Source organism: Anomaloglossus baeobatrachus, chromosome 3, assembly GCF_048569485.1.
Source record: "Anomaloglossus baeobatrachus isolate aAnoBae1 chromosome 3, aAnoBae1.hap1, whole genome shotgun sequence".
Lineage (NCBI taxonomy): Eukaryota > Metazoa > Chordata > Amphibia > Anura > Aromobatidae > Anomaloglossus > Anomaloglossus baeobatrachus.
Genome location: NC_134355.1, coordinates 171,240,547 through 171,254,779, shown reverse-complemented (window position 1 = coordinate 171,254,779; position 14,233 = coordinate 171,240,547). Strand labels below are relative to the sequence as shown.

Below are 14,233 nucleotides of genomic sequence, written 5' to 3'. Positions count from 1 at the left end.
TGGTCCCAAACTTCTTCCATTTTAGAATTCTAGAGGCCACTGTGCTCTTAGGAACCTTGAGTACTGCAGAAATTCTTTTGTAACTTTGGCCAGATCTGTGCCTTGCGCTCCTTGGGCAGTTCCTTTGACCTCATGATTCTCATTTGGTCTGATATACATTGTTAGCTGTGAGGTCTTATATAGACAGGTGCGTGCCTTTCCAAATCAAGTCCTATCAGTTTAATTAAACACAGCTGGACTCCAATGAAGGAGTAGAACCATCTCAAGGAGGATCACAAGGAAATGCACAGCATGTGACTTAAATATGAGTGTCTGAACAAAGGGTCTGAATACTTATGACCATGTGATATTTCAGTTTTTCTTGTTTAAAAAATTTGAAAAACTTTCTATATTTTTGTTTTTTTTTTTTTCCTGTCAAGATGGGGTGCAGAGTGTACATTAATGAGAAAAAAAATGAACTTTTTTGAATTTACCAAATGGTTGCAATGAAACAAAGAGTGGAAAAGGTAAAGGTGTCTGAATACTTTCCGTACCTATTGTATTTCATAAACCAAGCATCAGATCTTTCTACAACAGGTATGCCTGAATTCAGCATCTTAGTGCCAGTGTGGCACTGTCTTAAGTTCATATCGCAAAAGTTTAGTGGCTGGTCTGTTTTAAAGTATAGTGTCTGTGTGTGTGTGTGTGTGTGTGTGTCCCGTATGTCCGCTAAAAGAATCTACACTGTTGCATTTACAATCAAGAAATTTTCAACAGACTCCTCATTTAACTCAGGGAATGTCATAGATTAAGTTTTGAGGGGAAAATTGAACCTCACGCTTTAGTTATTTCCCAAAAAACCTGCTTACGTTAGTCAATGGAGCTGGGAGCTACAGGTCATTAATAGGAGCTCTGTTTGGTTGCTATAGGCAACGAAGGACATTTTTCGTATAAGAAGCTTCTGTGTAAGGTAATATGATATTGGGAGAAAGAGTCACACAGAGAGACAGGCACTATGCTGGGCAACAGCAGGTACTACAGCTAGTTATTTATAATATGCAGTTGATATTCTATTATGATCAGAATATAGTTTTGGTACCATGGTTGATTCAGTCTGATCCTTCTTGTAATATTCTAGCTGCTTAGATTAGTTTCTGTAGGATGAATCATTTTGTATAGTATGGGACTTTCCACCTCTTCCGACTTCCGGAACCCCCCACGATCACCATGACTAAGAAAAGCACAAAAAGTAGCAGGAAAAAAAATGTACAAAAATGCGCGCCTGTCTGCTGCATTTTACCTGCCAAAACATGCTTTTTTATGTTCAGAAAAGAAGCATATAAAAAAGCAGTGTGTGCACATAGCCTTACTACATTTTATTTAATTTTTGCTATCAAAATGGGTTTAGCACAAAAAAAACCCCCAAAAATTCTGCATAAATTAAAAGTAACGTATCCGCTGTATAAAAATGTGCAGAATATCCACTGCGGTTTTTTGTTCGTAGTCCGCATTTTTTGTACAGAAAAAAGGAACCATAAAGCTAGCCTTGATCATACTTTTAGTCTTGCAGGAAGAATAAAATGTATAACGGGAATACCAATATTTGAAATGTCCTTTTTAGGTAGAGTTTGACTTTTCAGCCCGATATGCTGTTCTTCACTGTAATCGCTTTTGTCAAAACCTCACAATTTTATCCAGAAAATATAACAATTACGAAATCACGATACTGGATTCTCAAGAGGTTTCCGCGTTTTGGCCGGTGAGGGGATCTTCAATTATGACATGGTGTCCACAATCTATTCCAGCCAAAAGGGCACTCCTTCCCTTGAGCCGTGCCGTGCGCCCATACAGTAGTTTTTAGCGTACTCTGAACTGTTATTGAATTGCACCTCAAATGCTCTTGCCGCCTCTTTTTAATAAACTAGATTGTTGTAGCGATAATAATTTCTCCATTTTACTTGCATTGACAGGAATAACATTGCGTGTATACAACAAATGCTCTATAAATTGTGCCTCAGACATGCTCCACTCTTGTAAAGATTTAAAGGCTTCTTCTCGCTGCCGCCCTCCGAGGCAGCAGCATGTTGTTTGCGATGGGTTGGGTTCCTCGTGTCAATAACTGGCTTCTCCTTTATCCTGGTTATTATGAGGGCCTGGAAGCAAAACAAAGTTAGGAATCATTGTTTTCTACAATGAAATCTGTATTGACTGCAGTGCAAATTGCTGAACAATAATAGTGTCCAAATGAGTTCTGCCGCCTGGCGGACCCCTATTATTAGCTGTCCAGATCCAGAATGGTGGTGTATTTTATATTTGTAATGAAAAACTAGATGTGAATAGACACTTAGTTATTAGTAGAGCTAGTCGAACTAGCAAAAAAAACGGGACCGGCGGGTCCCTGCTAAATTTAAAAAAAAAAAAATCTGATCCTCTCTGGAATTCGGTACCCATATAAGTCTATGGGGACCAGAATCCAGAGATAAAAAACATTGGTGGAAGGGATAGGGGGGTAGGAGCGCGTGCGGTGTACTCACCGAGGCTGTCATGGCAGTACACTCCTTTCGGGTCATGCTTTCCCTTCCAGAGCTGACAATTGAATATTCACTGCTTTCCCTGCCCACCGGTGCATGTAATTGGTTGCAGTTAGACACGCTCCCAGCCTGAGAGGCAGGGTGTCAGGTGACTCGAACCAATCACAGACGGCAGGACGGCCAGTGGGCGGGGAAAACAGTGCAAATGTCTTTGGGTCAGTATAGTGGGATAAAACTAAATAAATAAAACGGCGCAGTGTCCCCCATATTCTGATGCCAGCACAGATAAAGCCACAACTGCAGATCCTAGCTGTCAGCTTTATCTGTGCTGTGTATCCAGAGCCCAGAGTCACACATTGCGAGGGACTCGCATCCCCTCACATCACCCGGAAGCAGCACACTCTCCTTACAGGAGTGTGCAGGTATAATGAAACACATGCTGCCGACCCGCTCCTGTCAGAAGAGTGTGCAGCTGTGCCGAGTGATGCGATGCGAGACTCGTGCGAGTCTGGCATGACCTCACCCGGCAACCACACACTCTCCTTACAGGAGCGTGCAGGTACATAAAAACACATACTGCCGACCCGCTCCTACCAGAAGTGTGTGTGGCTGGTACTGGGTGATGCAACATGAGACTCGCTCGAGTCCCTCGCAAGTGTGATTCCCGCCTAAGCGAAACCGCGTGCGGCTTTTTTAAATCATAATAATAATAAAAAAATAAACAAAAGTGCGGTCCACCACAATTTTGATACCCAGCCAAGATAAAGCCAGCTGAGGGCTGGTATTCTCAGCCCGTAGCCAACCGATATTGCTTCATCCATTAGATGTAACAATCCTGGTGCTTTACCGACTTTTCCCTTTGCCCTGGTGCGGTGGCAATCTGGGTAATAGGGGTTATTAACAGCGCACAGCTGCTACTAAACCCTAGGTTATGATGGCACAGGCATCTGAGATTCCTGCATTACTAACCTGTAAATGACCGTAAATAAGTACAAACACAGTGAAAAAATCCTTTATTTAGAATAAAATACAAAAACACACACCCTCTTTCTTTATTAACCCCCAACACACCCCTCCAGGTCCGGCGTAAACCACACGAGGTCTCACGCCGCGTCCAGCTCTGATACATCTCACAGCGAGCGGCCATAGAGCACGACTGCCAGCTGTGAGTGTAGACAATGACTGAGCCGTGATGAGTGATGACTGCAGGAAGACACTGTCACAGGCTGGGGGCGCATCTACCTGCAACCAATCACAGACAACAGGACGGCTGGTGGGCGGGGAAAGCACGGAAAGCTGTGTGTATGCGATGAGCCTATTGTGCAGTACAGGAAGTGAATGTGCGACCCGGAAGCAGTTTGTCGCCATGACACAGAGTCTCTAAGTATGAAACGCTCGCTTAATTCTATTTTTTTTTTTTTCCTTTTAATTTCCCCAGTGCCGAATCTGGATCATACACCCGGAATCCCAGATCCGGCACCCTGGCATCTTTCAAACTGCGCGGATCCGGACTATTAACAGTCCAGGTCCGCTCAACTCTAGTTATTAGTTAGTTTGCAGATCTCTGGAGTCGGTAATGTATGCGACAACTAAACGGCCTGTTCACAACCACAGCAGCTGCTGTCACATTTTCTTGTAATTATTTTTGCAATATGGTGATGGTGCTAATTGCACTCATTAGTGAAATGTTGCACATTTCTTTTTCTCCCTTTAAATTGGGTGTTAAATCTTCCAAGTGATTCCTAGTGTTTGCTTATTCATGACTTTAATTTCCTAGATCTGAGTAAGTCGTTTCTTCTTGGATTTTTTTTTAAGCTGTCTGTAAATATTTTATGGTTGTCAATCAAATGCTCTTCATGCAGCATTCAGACATTGCGGGCAGGGTGTACACCTTTCTGCGGTTTTTAGGCATCTCCTTAAAATAAAAAAATGTTTTTTCTTAATTTTTCTTTGGAAGTGATGGAAAATCATTGCAGATTAATTGTTTTATATATTTTTTTTGTGTCAGATCAATGCGTTTTTGTTACTACTGAGGACAGTTTTATATAAATTTATGTAACTACTGTGTGTGCCTGAAAATAAGACAGTTTTATTTTATTTTTTGCCCCAAAAAATGCGCTAGGGCTTATTCTCGGGGAAACATGATTGGTGGTAAGTTTACCCCCCAAAAAGCAGATACCCCCCCCCCCCCCTTTCCCAGGAGACTCATAATTACCAGACCCTGGACATTGGCATCGCTCCCTGGTCCTCCTGCGATCTTCAGGCGTGTTCCCGGCTGGTATGCTCCATGTGGTCCTCCCCTGCTTTTGGCCAACACACTCGCTCGCATACAGCAGTTCTCACACACACTCCCCACATCCGGTGATACCGATTGCTTCCAGCCGGCAGGGGAACCTGTGACGCAGTAGAGCATGAGGACCTGCGGTGGAACGCGTCGATGTGTTCCAATGGGCAGACTTTTATGACAACACTAGCACTCAATGGCTAACCCTTCTTGTATTGTTGCTGTCTAAAGGGGGCTTTACACGCTACGACATCGCTAATGCGAAGTCGTTGGGGTCACGGAATTGGTGACGCACATCTGGCCGCATTAGCGATGCCGTTGCATGTGACATTAATGAGCGATTTTGCATCGTTGCAAAAACGTGCAAAATCGCTCATCGGTGACATGGGGGTCCATTCTCAAAAATCGTTACTGCAGCAGTAACGAGGTTGTTCCTCGTTCCTGCGGCAGCACACATCGCTCCGTGTGACGCCGCAGGAACGAGAAAGCTCTCCTTACCTGCCTCCCGGCCGCTATGCGGAGGGAAGGAGGTGGGCGGGATGTTGCGTCCCTCTCATCTCCGCCCCTCCGCATCTATTGGGCGGCCTCTCAGTGACGTCGCTGTGACGCTGAACGAACCGCCCCCTTAGAAAGGAGGCGGTTCGCCAGTCACAGCGACGTCGCCGGGCAGGTAAGTATGTGTGACATGTCTGGGCGATGTTGTGCGGCACGGGCAGCGATTTGCCCGTGTCGCACAACAGATGGGGGCGAGTACCCACAATAGCGATATCGGTACCGATATCGCAGCGTGTAAAGTAGCCTTTAGGCTATGTGCGCACGCTGTGGATTTTACCGCGAATTTACTGCGGAGTTTGCAACTATGTTGTTCAAAATGCTGCCTTTTTGTGGCAGAACTTTGGTCAAAAACTCAGCTTTTCAAAGAAGCAACATGTCAATTGTTTTTGCCATTTGGGTTTTGCACTGCAAAGCTGAGTTTTTGACCAAAGTTCTGCCACAAAAAGGCAGCATTTTGAACAACATAGTGTGAACAAGAAACCCAAATTCCCATAGACTTTGCTTGAATAGAAGAACACATCCATTTTGGCATTAAACAGCACAGAAGAAAAAGCAGCAAAAAAGCAGGTAAAAAGCAACGTGCGCACATACCCTAAAAGCGATGAGATTCCAGAAAGATTTTTTTTTTTTTTTTTTTTTTTTTTAAACTGCCTGAATTGGGAAAACTGCTGCTTTTTTGAAAACTAAATCATATACATTTTTTTGTTTTTTGCACCTTTTTTTTCCCCCACTATAGAAAGGAATAAATAAGTTCAAAAAGCAACCATGTGTTTTTGCTGCATTTTTGCTTTTTTTTGTTAAATAAAACTACACTAAACATGTCCTGTAGATAAATGAAACATATAATGCTCAGCAAAAAAAATAAATAAAATTTTACTTCCAAGAGAGCAGGTTTTACCTACAGGAAAAGAGCCACAAAAAAGCAACATGTGAACAGAGCCCTACACTGGTTAAGAAAAGGAGGGCTATAGAAGATTTTCTTGGAAGGAATCTTGCCAAAAGTCATATGACCGCGGAGACCTCAATCCTGCCAAAATGCAGCTGCCTCTTACACTGTGAATACAACGCATTCTTCCATATCCGGACCAGACATATGACATTTTTAAACTTGTTCTACAACTTTCAGAGTGGTTAGTCTTACATGCTGGTAATATTCTTTTTTTGTAAACAATAATCATAATCCACAGATTGCCTGGACTATGATTTTAATGAAGGTTTCTCAGCACAAAATGACAGCTCAAACCAAGCACAGTGTCTAAATCCATGGCTGGGAAAATGTTCTCTACTCAAAGATGCTAATGAGGGGCTCGGTGTACCCCTGACGCTGCCAGGAAGATGCATGCACCGTCTCACCTCATTGTTTTGCATAGTCTTTGATTGACAGTTCTGGCCTTACAAAAGCTCGAGGAGGGTGAAGATGGATGAAAAATAAGTAGATAGGTAGCTGCACTTAAGGGCGCAGGCAGACGTCGGTGGCTTTCGGTCTGATCTTTGACTGGTTGTGGGTCTCCTGACCGGAGCATGGCCGCTTCATCTATCTCTGAGGGTGTCAATCTATACTCTCAAAACCATCAACTAGCTTGTGCATTGTGGTACAAGATCGGACCGAGACCCACAAACGTCTCCATGAGCCCTAACTGTAAAATCAGAGTGCAAGGAGTTCCTCATTAGCATATTTGAGAAAAGAGCAATTTCTGGCAAACGGAGCAACAGATTTGGACCCGAAAGGTTTTCAGTGAGAACCAACAGCACCAGCTTGAATCTTAAGATTTTCAAATATTGTGATTGTACACTTTTTCTGGTGGTCCCAGCATGCCCATGCATTGCTTGGGCAGTCCAGTGATTGCATCAGGCACCATATTGCGCTAAAAAACAAACAAAAAAAAAAACAAAAACAAATTGTGAGGAATACCATATCGGAAGTATTGAAGGAACTCATATATATTTATGAATGCTGTATTATAGATCCTTTTAGCACTGATGTATAATAGAACTGTGTGCATGAGGCCTTTGGGTATATAGCAGTTGTCTCTTTTTTTTCATATTTTTATGTATTATTATTATTTCTATATTTTTGTGGCATTGCCATGTTTTGCGGTGCTGTAAGCAGATAATCTGTTTTTTTTTCTTCTTTACAGCCATTCATGGGAAGCATTAGATGATGACGAAAATGTTCACTACAAAATCAATGTCTGTGAAAACTTGCCTGCAGACGAATGTGGGGGGACCGCGGGTGCTATTTGTGCTCATGACATGAAGAAAGACAGTTATCAGTTAGTTGGTAAGTAATAAGCCTTTTTCAAATAGATTCTCTTCCTTTCAAAGTGCCAGGCAGCATTACCAATCTACATGTGTTATGTGAGATTACGTTAATACTTACATAATGTACCAAAATCTGGTATTCTAAGACCCCAGATCCACCTAGATCTGTAAATGGATAAGAATAAATTAAGGTTCCCATACATATTAGATTAAAGCCCTCTACACCCTAATGGATTATGGAGGCCTCGCAACTCTCCCCTGATGTGATGTTTTAGAAGTTAAGTGTTGGTTACTTTGTTTTTATTATTATTATTATTTATTATTATAGCGCCATTTATTCCATGGCGCTTTACAAGTGAAAGAGGGTATACGTACAACAATCATTAACAGTACAAGACAGACTGGTATAGGAGGAGAGAGGACCCTGCCCCCTGCACCCAATCCTTTTGTTTTCCAAGAGAGAGGCCGCTACCAGGGCTGTCTGGCAGCAACTTTCACTGCTCTCCCCCTTAGAGAAATCATGGACGCTCGTTCAAGCTATACATTCATGTATGTGATTGTTGGGTGAGATGCCGTCAGCCTAATGAATGTTCAGCCCATAGCGATCAATTGTGCATGACTTGGTTAGAGAAAGGTAGAAATAGAATTATTTAGGTGATGTTGGGGGAGATATTTTGTCTCATAACATTCTTTTAGTAGCGCTGAGCAGCAGCATTTGCGCCACATCATTTGCCCTTTTAATAAAAAAAAAAAAAAAAAAAATGCACCAAAACTGGTTTTACCATGGTTTGTAGCGGATTTGCCGCAGATTTATTCACCGCGGATTTTCCGCAGGTGGGTCCCTGCGGATTTTTATCATTATCTATGGCAAAAACCCCAGGTACCTGCAGAAAAGAAGTGACATGCTCATTAATTCCGCAGCGGAAAATCTGCAGGTATAAAAAAAACGCAGTGTGCGCACAGCATTTTTTAAAACCCATAGGATTTGCTGGGGAATGACTGCAGCAATGTTGTACACATTTTCTGCAGAAAATCCGCAGCGTGTGCACATAGCCTAAACCTGTATTTGGTTTCTAAAAGCGCATACCATAAAGGCTGCATTGATATTGAATATATCCTTGTTCTCAAAACAAAATCAAGTGTTTATTTGCCCACTGTTTAACTAGTATATGTCCTTATTTATATAAAGCAGTTTATTTCACTATATAGACATACTATATACTGTGGGATAAATAAGTATTGGATACACTGCTAATCTTGCAAGTTTTCCCACCTACACAGAATGGAGAGGTCTGTTATTTTTATTGTAGGTATACTTGAACTGTGACAGACAGAATAAAAAAAAATCCAGAAAATCACATTGTATGATTTTTAAATACTAAACAAATAAGAATTCTGTTTCTCACAGACTTGTTATTTCTTGTTTAAGAAGTCCTCCTCTGTACTCATTACCTGTATTAATTGCACCTGTTTGAGAGTGTGGACAGGTCTCTTTTATACAGGGGAGTTCAATCACACGCCAACCTCTCCACCATGACCAAGACCACAGAGCTGTCTAAAGACATCAGGGACAAAATTGTAGGCCCACACAAGGCTAGGATGTGCTACAAGACAATAGGCAAGCAGCTTGGAGAGAAGGCAACAACTGCTGGTGCAATTATTAGAAAATGGAGGAAACACAAGACCGACAGTCTTACTCTGGCTGGGGCTCCATGCAAGATCTTGACTCATAGGATAAGTCTGAAAAAGGTCAGGAATCAGCCCAGAGCTACATGGGAGGACCTGGTCAATGACCTGAAAAGAGCAGGGACCAAAGTATCAAAAATTACCGTTAGTAACATAGTACGCCATCATGGATTAAAATAATGCAGTGCATGCAAGTTCCCCTTGCTCATGCCAGCACATGTCCAGGCCCGTTTGAAGTTCGCCAATGACCATCTGGATGATCCAGAGGAGGCATGAGAGATGGTCATGAGGTCAGATGAGACAAAAATAGAACTTTTTGGTATCAACTCCGCTTGCCGTGGTAGGAGGAAGAAGGATGAGTACAACCCCATGAACAGCGTTCCACCCGTGGCATGAAGCATGGGGGTGGAAACATCATACTTTGTGGGTTATTTTCTGCAAATGGCACAGGATGACTGCACCGTATTAAAGGGAGAATGGATGAGGTCATGTCTTGCAAGATTTTGGCCAACAACCCCCTTCCCTCATCATTGAAGATGATTCATGGCTGAGTCTTCCAGTATGACAATGACCCCAAACGCAGTGTATAAAATACTTATTTCCCCACTGTATGTTAAGTCTCGATCCAGTGATCAGTTTAGGCCTTTTATTAAGAACAGATTGTGTCATATTTTTACTTTTATAATATATTATTTTTCTTTTTAGGGACCTTACCAGCTCAATTCAGTGATAATGTGTTTGTATTTAATACTACGAAAAGCTGTACAGGATCAGCCCATAAAATCCAAAGCATCATCAACTTACTATGCGGGAAGTCACTGGTTAGTGTTTAACGCATGCATGCTTTCTTTTTTTTTGTGTTTTTTCTAATTTTTGTGTCTGAGCTTTTCCACTCCATTATGTGATAAAGTATTGAATGCTTTTATGGGTGTCCCACATGTAAGCAGATATTCACTGAGGTTGAAATGTATCTGGTTATACTTGGGATGGTTAAAAACTGGTCGTCAAGGCTGCTAGAAAGTCAACTACGCGTTTCCAGCTGCAACCAGTGGCCTAGAATTGATTCCTGCAGGACTCGACTTGTGCCCACATTCTGCTGCAGTGAATACATCCAGCAGTCAGTCTACAGCTTGCAGTATTAGTCTCCACAGCCCTAAGTTGCATTCTGTGTTGCTTCTGCAACCCTAAGTTGCATTCTGTGTTGCTTCTGGGCTCCACATTTTAAAAAGGACATTCAGAAGTTAGAGTCAGTTCAAAGGCGGGCAACTAGACTATTACAAGGAATGGAAGGCCTCCCATATGATGACAGGTTGAAAAAGTTAGATATGTTTAGCTTAGAAAAAAGACGTCTCAGAGGAGATCTCATTTATATGTATAAATACATGTGTGGTCAATATAAAGGACTGGCACATGACTTATTCCTTCCAAAGACAGTACTAAGGACTAGGGGGCACTCACTGCGAGTGGAAGAAAAGCGATTCCGAAACCTAAATAGGAAAGGGTTCTTTACAGTTAGAGCGGTCAGACTGTGGAATACACTACCACAAGAGGTAGTAATGGCAGATACTATAACAGCTTTTAAAAAAGAGCTGGATGATTTCCTCAGTACACAAAACATTGTTGGTTATAAATGACTTAGTGACTAAATGTAGAACTGGTGGAGGAAGGTTGAACTAGATGGACCTAGGTCTTTTTTCAACCTAAGTAACTATGTAACTATGTAAAAAGATGGGAGCTGAATGCCAAAAAAGTCAGGGATTACTGGCTCAAGTGAAAAGGCTGTTTTTGGGAAATTGGGAGTATAGGATTAAAAGGGAAGTGCCGAGAAGAAATGGGGAGAGAAAAAAATGACTTCTATAGAGGGTCAGACTTTAGTTTACTATTAAAGAAGCCCTCTAATATTTAATATTTTTTTTGTTGTTGCTAAATTTGTGTATATGTGGTAGTGTGTTAATATGCCCACCCATGACTGCCTTCTCCGAGATCCAGCTCCGCTCTGCTCCTTTTGTCCATGACATCACCACACTTCAGACTGGATTTGGATCACTCTATACTTGAGCCCGAGGGTTGTTTTACAATGTAAGCCTATGGCGCCTTGTTCTGACACTGCTGTACGTAGGCTTGCACTGTAAAAGCCACTTCCGGGTCACCTAGAGCACAGCGTGACCCGGGGAGTCTGAAGAGCGGTGACGTTTCTCAGAAGAGGAACAGAACAGTGATAGATCTTGGAAAGGACGGCGGTAGGTGAGAATATTAATACACTGACACTACCCTAGATGCCCATATACAGTGCCTTGAAAAAGAATTCATACCCTGTGAATTTTGCCAAAAGACGCAATAAATGTGCAGCTAGTGTTCCTCAATAGGGTGGTGGCTGTCTTCAAGATTTCATTAAAGAGAAGAGCTGGGCACACTGGCAGAAACCCGGGACCGGTGGGCCCCTACTCTATTAGAAAAAAAAAATAAAAATCCAGATCTGGTCCGGAATCTGGCCCCCATACAAGTCTATGGGGATCAGAATCCGGAGATTAAAAATGGTCGTAGAAAGGATAGAGGAATGTGAGTGCAAGTGGTGCACTTACCAAGGCTCCGGCATGGCTGTATGCTGCTCCAAGGCCTCACATTCACTTGCTGGGATGCCAATTAGTCTGACGCGCCCCCACCCTGAGCGGCAGCTTGTCAGCTGACTGCAACCAATCACAGGCGCTAGGACAGACTGTGGGTGGGGAAAACAGTGTAACTGAAGAAACACACACACTCTAGCATCTACCATGAGCCTAGAATGTACGGGCTCATTCCAGGTTAGTGGCCGTGACTGGCTTGGTTAGTGGCCGTGACTGGCTTGGTTAGTGGGTGTGCTTGTGATTCCTCTCATCCATCATAATCATACAAAGGGGGCTTCATCCCCTTGAATTCCCCCCTGTGAGTCTCTTCTATTATAAACAACTCCATGCCCACATGGACTTAGAAAAAAAATGTTTATTTTGACCTGGAAACATTTGATGTCATTTTGAACACTCCCCTATCATGTGGTAGGGGGCCTGTTGGAATGAAACCTTCCTGAAAGGCGCCCATACACTCTAGCATCTAACGTCAATATTGTGGTATAAAAATAAATAAAACATTTGGTGCAAGGTCCCCCCGGTATTCTGATAGCCAGCACAGATAAAGCCCATGGTTGTAGACCCAGCCCTATTCTTATTTTGGCTGTGTATCAAAAGAAGAGGAACTGCATGCGGATTTTTTTTTTTTAATTAAATAATAATTTAAAAAAATGATATGCGGTTCCCCCAATTTTGATACCCAGCCAAGATAAAGCCAGCTGGAGCTGGTATTCAGTCTGGGGAGACACAGCCTAAAAACATCAGCCTCCAGGCACCTGGAATTGTCGCGTCCTTTAAATGCGACAAGCTCGGCGCTTTATCCCGTTCTTCCCGATTTGACCTGGTGCCGTGGCAACTATGGTAATGAGGGGTTAATAATGGTCCACAGCTGCAACTAAGCCCTAAATTAGTGATGACAGCATCTATGACGCTCGCATCACTAATCTTTAAGTGAAAGTACACAAACACAGAAAAAAAATCCTTTATTTGGAATAAAATACAAAAACCCACCCTCTTTCACTTCTTTATTAACCCACAAAACACCCCTACAGGTCTGCTGTAATCCACACGAGATTCAGCTCTGATACATCCAAGTCACAGTGAGCGGCCATAGAGAATGACTGAACACTGTGAGTACAGAAAATATATGAGCTGTGCAATGAGCGGTGACATCACTCAGGTAATTTGCGGTCACAGCAGGAGTTTCCCACGGTCCTTTACCTGTGATCGCAGGTAAACTGACCTTAAGTGAGGTCACAGAGTTCAGACCTACATCTCCTAGCAAAAACATGCAGTTTTTTTTTTGCCAAAAGAGGCAGATTTTGTGTTGAAATTTTTACACCATATTCCTGCACCCAATCTACACCACCTGGCAAAAAAATTGCGTATTTTTTACGCATTTCCTTGCTGTGGTTATTGCCGCAGTTGTTTCCGTGGTTTTCAGCCTGGAGGTGCACAAACAAAAATCAAAAACATTTTTGACGGATTTTTTTTCCCATAGTTTTTGCCGTGGTATTATGTCAAGAGGGGCACATTTGGTGCTGAAATCGTCTGCACCACCAAATTTGCACCTCATGGCAGAAACCCCCCCCCCTTTTTTTTTTTTTCATGCAGTATGATGCGGTAGTAATGCATTTTTTTGCGGATTTTTTGCCAGGAGGTGTAGATTGGGTGCAGGAATATGGTGTAAAAATTTCAGCACCAAATTTGCTTCCCTTGACGCAAAAACGCAAAAAAAAGTTTTTTTTCGTTTTTTTTGTTTCTGCCAGGGGGTGCAAATTTGATTTTGAAATCTGGTGCAGATGGCTTCAGCAACTAATGTGCAAAAAAAACATGGGGGGAAAAAATGCTTCAAAAATGTTTTTTTTTTTTTTTTTTTTTGCCAAGAGATGCAGGCCTCACCTGAGGTGAAGTCACTGACTTTACTGCGGTCACCTGACATCAGATTACCTGCTTTACAGGTGGAGGACCATGGGAATCTCCAGCTGTGGCCGCAAGTAACTTGAGTGACGTCATCGCTCATCAAGGCTCGGTCACGGTCTATCTGCACTCACAGTGGGCAGTCATGATCATTGGAGCTCGCTGTGGGATTCAGATGTAGCAAAGCTGAATTGCCGTGGGATCTGCAGGTGTGTTTAGCAGTTAATAAAGGGGTGAAAGATGGTGTTTTTTGTCTTTTATTCCAAATAAGGGATTTTTTCGGGGTCTGTGTTTATGTACTTTCACTTACAGATTTGTGATGCAGGTATCATAGACGCCTGCCATCACTAATCTAGGTTTCAGTAGTAGCTGTAGGTTGTTATTATCCCCTGCTATTGCCCTGATTGCCACCA

The 14,233-nt window shown here is 42.5% G+C and overlaps 1 protein-coding gene across 1 annotated transcript in view; it reads left to right on the top strand.

Moving 5' to 3' along the window:
- Positions 1-14,233, top strand: part of IGF2R (insulin like growth factor 2 receptor) — a 291,000-nt gene that overhangs the window by 32,772 nt on the left and 243,995 nt on the right. The window contains exons 2-3 of the mRNA XM_075339578.1: positions 7,488-7,630; positions 10,003-10,118. Of these exons, the coding sequence (XP_075195693.1) occupies positions 7,488-7,630; positions 10,003-10,118 (259 nt within the window). The remainder of the gene's footprint in view (positions 1-7,487; positions 7,631-10,002; positions 10,119-14,233) is intronic.